General features: G+C 43.9%; 1 protein-coding gene and 1 long non-coding RNA gene across 4 annotated transcripts in view; both read left to right on the forward strand.

Annotated features, from left to right (window-relative positions):
- The window catches only part of OIT3 (oncoprotein induced transcript 3), a 29,380-nt gene extending 20,987 nt beyond the window's left edge, over window positions 1-8,393 (forward strand). For all 3 annotated transcript variants that reach the window (XM_043552136.1, XM_043552135.1, XM_007060657.3), the window contains exons 7-9: window positions 164-579; window positions 4,749-4,848; window positions 6,540-8,393. In XM_043552136.1, coding sequence (XP_043408071.1) covers window positions 164-579; window positions 4,749-4,848; window positions 6,540-6,722 — 699 coding nt within the window. In that variant the 3' untranslated portion in view covers window positions 6,723-8,393. The remainder of the gene's footprint in view (window positions 1-163; window positions 580-4,748; window positions 4,849-6,539) is intronic.
- Window positions 8,394-10,769: 2,376 nt separating this feature from the next.
- LOC119566760 overlaps window positions 10,770-11,152 on the forward strand; it is a 65,567-nt gene continuing 65,184 nt past the window's right edge. Inside the window, exon 1 of the long non-coding RNA XR_005226061.2 lies at window positions 10,770-11,026. This is a non-coding gene — a long non-coding RNA (uncharacterized LOC119566760). The remainder of the gene's footprint in view (window positions 11,027-11,152) is intronic.

Raw genomic sequence — 11,152 nt, forward strand, 5'->3', positions numbered from 1 at the left:
TGTTAGAGCAGGAATAGCAAGAGAAACCCAATCTCTGGCTTTTGTATCCAAAATCAAACAGAGATTTTAAAATATAAAGGTCCTGTTTGATGCCTGATGTTTCCAGTTGCTTCGTGTTGTGATGATCTTCCCCCCCTTCCCACCTCCCTTTGTTGTGCTGCAGGTAGTAAATGATAAAATCATTGCTACCAATCTGGTGACTGGCTTGCCCAAGCAGACACCTGGCAGTAATGGGGACATCATCGTCCGTACCAGCAAGCTGCTGATCCCTGTGACCTGTGAGTTCCCCCGTCAGTACACCATCTCTGAGGGCTACGTCCCCAACCTGAAGAACTCCCCTCTGGAAATCATGAGCCGCAACCGGGGCATCTTCCCCTTTACCCTCGAGATCTTCAAAGACAAAGAGTTTGACGAGCCCTACAGGGATTCTGTCCCCACCCTCAAGCTTCGCGACTCGCTGTATTTTGGGATCGAGCCCGTGGTGCACGTGAGTGGGCTAGAGACACTGGTAGAGAGCTGCTTCGCCACCCCAACCTCAAAAATTGATGAGATCCTGAAGTACTACTTAATTCAAGATGGGCAAGTGTCACAATTTTACTTCCCTTGTCTGTCTGATATTTAACCCCAATACCATTTGCCATCTGGGTCACAGGGTACATAGAGGAAACAGAAAACACCATCACTCCTCCACCGACAGGAAAAATCTAGATTACTGGTCAAGGCATGTTCACAGTAATTGCCAACAGCCATTGCTACCAATGCAAAACCACCCATGTAGTAAAAAGTCTGGAGGGACCAAAAAGAAGGCAGCATAAGTGACTGTTACATATTGTTGTTGTATATCTGTGTCCATAACTTGGCCCCTGTAGAAAAGCCATTTGACCCTCTTTGTGTGTCAGCTGGTGACCAAACACTAAAGCTTACTTAACCAATGAGTTGAATCCTATTACGGTGGCTAGATTTGTTCTGTGTGCAGCTCAGCCTGTGCAACCAAATCTCTTTATATTCCGTTAGCAGTCATTTTTACCCTATGAGCCAAAAGTTCCACCATGACTGGAGCTTCTAGGAGCTTTGCTGAGCTCATTTCACATCTTACACCTGCCATCTAACGGTCTGTCTCTGGCTATCACTAGAGACACAGTGGGCTACAGGTCACTTAAATATGGGGGCAATTTTCTGGCAATTGACAGTGGGTCAAGTCCTCAGGGGGATGTTAATAAAGAGCTTAGAGCAGACCTTCGAGGTCTGTAAAGGGACATCTAATAATGATTTTGGCACAAGAGTTTCCAAGTAGGTTTGCTGAGTGTTCTGATGTTTCATAAGATGGTCCCAGCTTTGACAGGATTGTCACATGTCCTGACATCTTTAGAATCATTTTAGTGTTAACATGATGTTGTCATGTTTTGATGCTGTCTCAGGATGTTTGCATTGTGGTGTTGCCAGTCAGAATGGCATTGCAACATCATAATGACATAATGCAAATTTTACAGTATTGTGAAGGTTGTGTGTATGACTCAGGGGAGAGAGTCCAGTAAAAGTAATATCCAAGATGCACACATTCAGCCACTAGTTCAGGGACTCTACTGATTAGTTAAGTCTCTAATTTAGTGTCTGCCCATCAGCTGGCAAAGATAACAGTGGTTTATACAATATTCCTTCAGCAGCCAGCGTAAGTCATCCACCATGACAGTTAATGAGGCAAAAGTTTAATGGGCTGCTGTTTTAAAAGTAGCAGGGAGGCTTTGGGTTGGGTATTTTTTTGTTTTGTTTTTGTGTTTTACTTCAATCTCTCTAACTTTAATGAACTATTCCTGCAGCAGTGTGTAGTGCTTCTCTCTCAGTAACCAATGGTGAGCTACACCTTGGCTCTTGTACACTGTACTTGATGCATCAGTTGCACTTAAGTCATTTATGCACTTGTACTTCTGTGCTTTATGCACCAAATCATAATGGAATAACTTGTTTATCAGATCTCCTCGCAATGACTTTGGGCACTTGTATTCTTGGGGCTCCAAACATCCATTAATCACCAACACTTGAGAACATTACTGAAAATGGTCAGAATTGGAAAAAGGAGGAACATGAACTGAATGGGGAGAAAGGAGAATTGAATGGTGAGGTCTCAAATCCATTACAGCAGCAGATTTGCACTTGACTATGATGGCTCCAGGGCGTTCCTCCTGTAAGCAGTCACTGGCATTTCCGCCTCAGAGGAAGGAGGTACCCCCAACCCCTCTGCTATTTTTATACTCTACAGGACAGCAAAACTTTGCAGAAAAGATTTGAGATTCAGTGTGGTGGAACAGACACCATTCTGACTTCACTCTGTATAGTCCTGTCAAGATTACTATTACCTATCAAATGACTCTGCATGGGCACACTACATACTGTTTTAGCTGCTCTTGCAGCAATTAAAAAGTAAAATTCATAGACTATACCAGTGATTAGCCCATGCTAAAAAATGTTTGTTCTTGCTCAAAATAGTACTCAATCCAACATCCCTGAATCTACCCATACACAAAATCCCAAGGATAAAAGACAAGCTTTTTAATTAGTTTAGCTAACTAACCATCATCAGGTCTGCAAGGCAACTGTGGCATAGAAATTCTTAAATAAAATACTGTATAAGGACATGAAATACTTTTAGGGAGTATCCTTCCCTTACTTATTTTCCACCACCCCAAATCCCCCAGCTGACAAGTGCTGAAGGTTCCGTACTTTGGAGTAGGATGACTAGACAGCAAGTGTGAAAAATTGGGACAGGGGGTAGGGGGTAATAGGAGCCTATATAAGAAAAAGACCCAAAAATTGGGACTGGACCTATAAAATTGGGACATCTGGTTACCCTACTTTGGAGCCCACTACCTCACTTCTGGAAGGAGTTGCTCAAGATAATGAAAGGGGCTGCCTCCCTGCAGAAGCTGAGTGCACCTAGACTGACTACTGGGGGATTAACTCAGACCCATGGGAACATCTGAATATTGCTTTTTGCAGATGCATATTAATTTACAAATTTCCCCTGGATTCCTATCTTTGTATTAGCCTCTTGGGCAGTTCTAGGAGTTCTAAATTCATATTGTAAACCAGACACTTAGACCATTTGTTGAGAAAGGCCTGAAATAAAACAAGTGATGAACTAAATAACACTGATTTTTACAAATTTTTATTTACCTCTTTTCCTCACCCCGCCCCCTTCAGTCAGACAAACTGATCATTCCAACAGTTATATAGTGTAATGCATGCTATTGTATCCACTTTATGCAGAACTCTACTAGAGTTAGCAACATTCTGCAGGCTGAGGAACCTAACTGGCTGAATATCCCAAAGGTTTTTAAATGAACATTTCTGCGTAAACAGAGTTATTTTTTTTCTTTTTCATAAATGAATACACTATACTGTGTAATCGTTTCCAACAATTCATCAAATATTTCTCCTGCGGCTGTCTGTTAAAAGTAAGGCTATAGTGTTTCAAGTTTTGTTCCTCTACCCTCCACCATTTCCATCACAACCTCTTTTATAACAGGCAAAATCCACATTCCTGAGATTAGTTTGCAGAAGGGAACATGCTGTGTTGTAATACGATACAACAATAGAGTAGAATTTTTGCCTTTTTAAATTGGCAGGGCATTGTAATAATCGACAAGAACTTTTATTAAATAAAAATTGTTACATGTTTCTTTTTGTTAGTTTTATATCTAGCTCTAAACTGTTATATAGTTCAGTCTCCAAATTTAAGTTCTGTAAAAACAATTAACCATTCTCCTGTAGTGTTCGTAGAAATATAGGGCTGGAAGGGACCTCAAGAGATCTTCTAGTCCAGCCAGCCCGCAGTGCTGAGGCAGGACCAAATATAACTAGACTATCCCTGAGCGGTTTTTGTCTAACCTGTTCTTAAAAGACTCCCATGACAGGGGTGGGATTCCACAACCTCCTTGGGAAGCCTATTCCAGTACTTAACTATCCTTATAGTTAGAAAGGTTTTCCTAATATCTAATCTCAATCTCCCTCGCTGCAGATTCAGTTTATTACTTCTTGTCCTGCCTTCAGTGGGCATGGAGAACAATTGATCACCATTCTCTTTGTACCAGCTCTTAACATATTTGAATACTGTTATCAGGTCCCCTTTCTGTCTTTCTGTGAACCCTAATCCAAACATATTGTCCTAGAGCATGAGACTCTGAATGTGAAATTGGCTAGACATGGAGAAGTTGATCAGTGTAGTTTCACAGGCTAAACTGAAGAAATACAAAAAGTAAACAAAAGCATAAACGGTGAAAAGTACATGCTTTGGTTTTAATGAGCTAAGAAATTTTAGTAACACCGATAAGGACACTTTCTTTTAAAGTAAATGATTTTTATCTTTTCAGGGTCCCTTTAATTATGACATTATATTTTTTTAAATAATTCAGCAAATATCTGCATCTGTACATCTCTATTGATCATTGCAGATTCTGGTGCCCAGAAAGGTGAACTGAGGATAAACTTGATTGCAATTCTCTGGCAAATCTTCCGGTTGTGGGTGTGCGCAGCATTATTAGTTGTGCTCATTCTGCCAGTTCTCTTTGCTGCAGAGCTGGGCTGGAGATGCTATCAGTCACAACTGTTGTTTTTCCTCCTCATTCTTGAATGTTCTGCTGTGGCCAAAGACAAAGTAATATGGATGGTAACTAGGTGACTAAGTATGTTGGGATACTTTTCCCCCCCACCTCTGTGAAAGCTATTAAAACTTCTCCCTCTGCTTTCTTCAGCTGTGTTTCTGATGACTCCGTGAAACAATACACGTCAAAGGATCATCTTGCCAAGCACTTCCAGGTCCCTGTGTTCAAGTTTGTGGGTAAAGACAACAAGGTGAGCTCAAAACAAAACTGCTTCTGAGACAGACATTGAACCAGCCCATAACTGGCTTGGGAGACTGTCCATGGGGGAGCAACTAGTGGGAGGGACACAAATGGGGCCCCAGCTAAAGGGGGGCGTGTCCCCTCTCCCCACGTGACCCCCTCACGTGACTCATCCCAGCCCAGGGGGCCCTGCGCTCTTCCCGTCCCCTCCCGATCCCACGTTTCCTCGCGGGGGGAGACTCTGCTCCAGTCCTCCTGGCATGTGTGGAGCCACGCACTAACGCACTCTCCCAGGCAGCCTCTGGCCACGCTGCCCGCCTGGGATGCTGCCTGGTGCGGCACGCAGCGGCTGCTCTCTCCCAGGCAGCCTACAGCCACGCTGCCTGCCTGGCAAGCAGCATGGCCAGAGGCTGCCTGGGAGAGTGCAGCCACTGCACACCGCACCAGGCAGTGTGGCCGGAAGAGGAGAGGCTCTGGCCCCGTCTCTTCTCTTCCAGCTCTGGCCCTGCCCCTGCATCTCCTTGGCTGCTGGCCTTGCCCCACCCTGGCATTTTGGGGAGGGTCATTTGGCCCTTCCTCCTTCCTGCCTCCCCGGGTCGCCATTGCATGGGGCTGATTCTTTGTGCGTGTAGTATTACAGTGGGAGTAGAGAGCCAGGGATAGGAATTGCCATACCAGAACAGATTGATGGTCTGCCTAATCTAGTATCCTGTTCCCTTTAAGAGCCTAGATCAGGTGCTTTTAGAGGAGAGTGCAGGGTGGGGCAAGTTGTGCAATACCATGGCTCAATTTCTTCCTAACAGCAGAAAGCAATTAGCTTAGGCCTGAAGCATGAAGATTCATAGCTCCTGTAACTGGTGTCCTACCTAGTGTAGTATAACTGCAGATTCTGTTCTATCTTATTCTTGTGTCTACACCTGTTTGAATTTCATTAGGCTGTTCTCGGCAGAATCAGGTTCAAAATTCAACCTTACCTGCATGCACAAAAATGCAGGACATCCTGCTTACTACTCAGAGAGGACTCTACTATCATCTGGGGCATAGGGAGCTGCCATTCTATCACTCCAGCTTCCTCACTATCTAGAAATGACAGCTGCCACTCACATCCTCCTTCCATGGTCCCCCACAGTCTCCTGTCCCCCTCACTCTACACTGACCTGTTTGCCATATTTCCCTCCCTATCCCCTCACAGCCTCCTACTCCTCCCAGCTCATGCCACATCCCACTGCCCTGTCTCCCTCTGCCTTATGCTCCCCCATCCCAATTCCTCATAATTTCCTGTTCTGTTTCCTAACAAACTCTCCCTTAAGCATATTGCCCCTTCAGTTTCATTCCCAGCACCTCCACATTCTCTTGCCCCTGCCTGCCCCTTACATGGTGACTAAAGGGGGCCACCGTCTTCTCTGAGCTCAGTTAGGCTACAGAGTCACTGGAAACAACAAGTAGGGCAGCCGTTTTTGCTCGGAGCAGCCTCATTTTCTCCTCTAACAGTTAAAGGGACATGGCAGTGAGGGCGGCCTGTGGCTTCAGTCCCTTTAGTAATGGGAGATGGTGTCCATCTTGGATAAGGACAATATTTTTCAAGTTTGGGATAGAAATGAAATCGCCTACATACTGTGAGAGTTGGCAGCACTGCTTATGTGAAAGCCAGCCCCATGGTTCTTCACACTGCCATCTCCCTGCCTTTTCACAATCCTGCAGGAAGTGTTCTTGCACTGCCGCATCCTTGTGTGTGGCGTGCTGGATGAGAGGTCTCGCTGTGCCCAGGGGTGTCGGAGACGAATGCGCAGGTCAGCTGGGATGGAGGAAGAGGAGGAGGAAACCAGTCACATGGCAAACCATATCCTGACAGGTGGCCCCATTAGAATTGACATGGATGAGTAGCACTCTCTCACCATCACAGTGTATTACCCAAGAACCTGCCCTCCCTCCCTACTGATGTTTTGTCGCATGGGTCTTTGATGATGTGAAAAAGGTGTTTGGTAAAGCCCTGCATGAGCCTATTATCTTGTTTCATAACAGCCTGACAGTTATTTACTTTTGTGAAGCTATATTAGACACAAGAGGCAGCCACTCCATATGTAATCTGATCAGCTGTGTAATACAGCTGTGCCTGCATTTCTGTCAATTAAAGGGAGATATTTCAGTCATGGGCCCAAAATGTTACCTGCCTTCATTTTTCTGATCTGTTTGAGAACTTCACAATGTTTAAACACATTTTGAACCATGTCGCTAATGCTTTGTTTTCCAAGGACAATACAAACGGTGCCAGGGGAGCCCAACACACGTACCGAACAACTCCTGTGGTAAGGCTGTGTGTGCAGTGAGTAGGTGGAGCGTGTGACATCAAGGTTCTGAAGGGTGGTTATTAAAATACATATAAATATATATCTCAAATATGCAGACTCCCTGAAGCTGTAAAGAACAGTAATATTCAGCTAAAGCTCAGAATTGTTACAGGCAAATGTGCATATTTTAAAAGAATGATTTCATAAAATTAGTTTTATATTTTCCTCTGACAATTACATACATTTTTTTTACAATATTTTTCTCTCTATTTAGTGTATCATCTCTTTCTCTCTCTTCCCCCTAATCCTGTCCCACTCCCCCACTAATTTGGTGATATGTGGTGCATTTTTGTAAGTGATCTGACACCTTAATTGTAAAAAAAATTAAAAATCTTAAAACTAATATGAAGTGTGATGCTGTGATCTTCTGTGACTTGGGTGTTCTAATGCATTAACCGAGAACAGGATAGAGGTGTTAATGAAATGCATATTAAGAACAATTGATGGAAACACTCCATAGATAGTGTTAAACATAGAGGATCAGGTTCAAAAGCCCCATCAGGCCTGGTGAAATGCTCAGAAAGTTCTTAAAGACATTGTGAGGGTTAAGCACCATCTTGGCGGAGGAAGACTAGCAGGAGAGTCTGCTCCAGTGGATACTGAATATTGGATTCTGATACCTGTCTGAGATTCATTTGGAATGCAACGCACCAGCACAGAGGGAGGTATAATGCCAAAGCCAGCCTGAACTAGTCCATGCGGCTCCATGCAGCCAAAGACTAGTGACTTTGGGTGAAGATATTTCCGAGGTAAGAAGTACAATGCAGAGGCAGCAGTAAGGATCAGCAAGTGTGCAGAAAGTAGGGACAGAGCCCAAGAGTGAGAGAGGAGGGAGCTACTGGGTTTGACTTTGTGTTCATGGGGTTTTCTGCAAATGAAATTCCTTTTGTGCAGTTTGGACCAGCACTGTTCAAGATAAACAAGACTTGTGTACATTTGTAAATAAATAAATTGCACTAGAAAATCCCCTGAGTCTGTATCACCAATTTTTCTTCCAATTGGAAAGTGTCCGAAGTCCAGAATCTGTTATCGCTTGCAAATGGGCAACATTATAAAAGGGGATTACAACTCATATCCGCAGTATTCAGTTTCAGAGCTTTATTTCCGCCAGCAACCAGACTCGGAATACAAATTAGAGTTTAGCATTATTGATTTATTTGGTAGCTGTGATATTTCAAAAATGGCTTTTAGCCTGTCTTTATGAATAGAGAGAGAGAGAGTCTGTGTTGGAAGAAGAGCAATAATGGAAAAATTGCTGGTAAAATAATATGAATAAGTGGAGAGACACTGTTGTTTTGATGTCTTATCTAACCACTGTGAAATAAAAAAAATGGAAATGTAACATATGTATTACCATATTTCTCCTCCTGTTCCTGCTGATTCACTTCTGAATTAGGATTGTTTTAGTAATTTTCTATTGTAATTTTAACTTTTTTCACACCCAAATGTTTTAATTTCCTTATGTTGATAGAACCTGAGCTGTGAAATAAGATGAATTTTTCAACCTTCTTGCTGTGGAGAGGTTTTTGTTTTGTTGCAGCTGTTAACCTAAAAGGTGTGGGCTTTTTGTTTCACTGTTGGGCAGAGTAGCTGGTTCTTACTGAGAAACTGTGATTAAAATCTCCTTTCTGATCTGCAGCCTTTTATTGAAATTAATTGCAAAGTAAATGGGAGGAAAGTGAAAATCAGATTGAAAGTCTGGGCCGTAAATCTTTTCTTGGTTCTGGAAGAGTCTGCTTGGAATGTGCAATCTTAGCTGTGGCCTCTGGAAGTCCAGACTGAATCTCTCCTTGTACATTGAGACAGGTTTCAGAGTAACAGCCGTGTTAGTCTGTATTCGCAAAAAGAAAAGGAGTACTTGTGGCACCTTAGAGACTAACCAATTTATTTGAGCATGAGCTTTCGTGAGCTACAGCTTACTTCATCGGATGCATACTGTGGAAGCTGCAGAAGACATTATATACACACAGAGACCATGAAACAATACCTCCTCCCATTTATTACCAGCAGGAGAGTGAGGAGAAGCTCATGCTCAAATAAATTAGTCTCTAAGGTGCCACAAGTACTCCTTTTCCTTGTACATTGGCCTCATCTCAACATCCCATACCTGAGCTCCAATAATGCTGCTCATATTGCTCAGCAATTCTTGTAGTTCATTTCATTTTTGTGTATGTGAATTAAGTGCTAGCTAAGGTGCTTTGTTGTCAGATCCCTGTTTATCAACAGAACAGGTAGGAGAGTAGCAGAAGCTTCACTATACCACCCTATAACTGTCTCCTCTCTGACCTGGAGGGACTGCCTCTAGGAGCCTATGTTGTCATCAGGCCTTGTCCTCTCTGCTTAGATTGTAATTAAAGGTATCAGGTATTGTAATGGTTTGTGACATCACCTAGCCCCCAGCAGATTGTAATAACTTTTGTCCTGTACCATGCAATGCCAGATTCACACTGGTGATCTGGACATGAAAGGGTTTAATCCCATTACCTGAGCCACCTAGTCTTCATAGCAGGTGTTCACTGCAGATAAACACAACACACAAGGCTATTTTTCCTCTCCTAATATTCCAAGGGGAGCTGAGACCACCAGTTTAAGTGTTCCCAGCTCCTGCCAGTTTGAAGTGCATGAGACTGAGTCCCTGCAGGATCCTTTCCTTGCAAATTTCTTATCTCCAACATTTGCAGTTTATTCTTAGCCTGCATTTGGGACTGGACTGTGCTTTGTTAACTTTACTTGCTCCCTTCATCATTCCTTCAGCCATCCCATAAACTATTCTCCTTCTTCATGGCTCTCCTAAAATTCCACTTTAGTCTGCTTCCACTCCTTGCCAACTTTCCTGTCTGACTAGAACAGACGAGCAAATCAGTCAGAATGCTCTCCAATTATGCGGGGACAATTTTTTAAAAACACGTGAGTGTCTCATAACAGAGCGGGAAGCTAAATGCAGCGTAAGCAGGCACTGTGCAAATTTACCCTATGTTGCTCAGCCAACCCCCCAGAGTCATGACCTGAATTGCTCATGGCTAGTCCAATTCTAAACTTCTGTGGTGCTGACTCACAACTGAGAGGCGGGTTTTTGATGTGCAGGATTGGAGCTGAACTAACTCATTTTCACAGATGTCATACAGTAAGTCAGAGTCTGAACCCAGATTTCCAGGAATACAAGGCTAATTCATTAAATCATTGTACCAGTTACCCCTGCTATTATGATTTCAATGAAAATGCAGGGGATCCCATAAGAAGCTGTAACAGGCTGGCCTGCTCCTTTAAGGATCAGGAGGCTTGGAGCCAGTCAGCCCTGTTCAGTTAGTCCTCCCCTGCTATACATGTGCAGGATGTGGGACTTAAGTGGAGAAAAGCCCAGTTGCGAAGGGCTGATTAGGGAGAGGAGCAAACACAGTGTTCCTAGCCTGCGGTAAGATGCTTAGTCAGAAACTGCCTGAGGAGTGTGGCTGGCTAGAGCCCTTTGCAGGAGGATGGGCCTGGACTTCACTGGTGAGGGGCTCAGAGCCCAGGTGCCTGTTAGTGAGTGTTGAAACAGTCTGTGGTAGCTGGGACCTTAAGGAAGGAGCTGGGTGAAGTTTCCTTTGTTTTGTGCTCTGTTGGACTTTCTCTAAAGGACTCTCTTACCCTGGGAGGGGTTGAACCCTTGGATGCTGTTTGTCTGGAGGCCCAAGTCATCGCTCTGGCCAGGGTGGGCTGCAGAGCGTGGTGGGAGGCTGAGGCAGAGTAGCTGCAGTGCCTCACTATGCTGTGAGACGCGTGCTCTGAGATGCTGAGTTTTGTACAGAAGCATTTTAATTGGAGGGAAGACTTTAACTGGATCATTTGTAAACAAGAACTGTAAGTACTTCAACCCATATAAAAAGCTGGGAGGGGCAGCTGAGTGGAGCACAGGGTCGCTCCCTTCATGCATCCATTGGGGGTGAGAGCGAAGAGGATGCAAGTTTTAGCATGTTGAACTGTAGT

The sequence above is a fragment of the Chelonia mydas genome, chromosome 7, assembly GCF_015237465.2.
Source record: "Chelonia mydas isolate rCheMyd1 chromosome 7, rCheMyd1.pri.v2, whole genome shotgun sequence".
Taxonomy (NCBI): Eukaryota; Metazoa; Chordata; order Testudines; family Cheloniidae; genus Chelonia; species Chelonia mydas.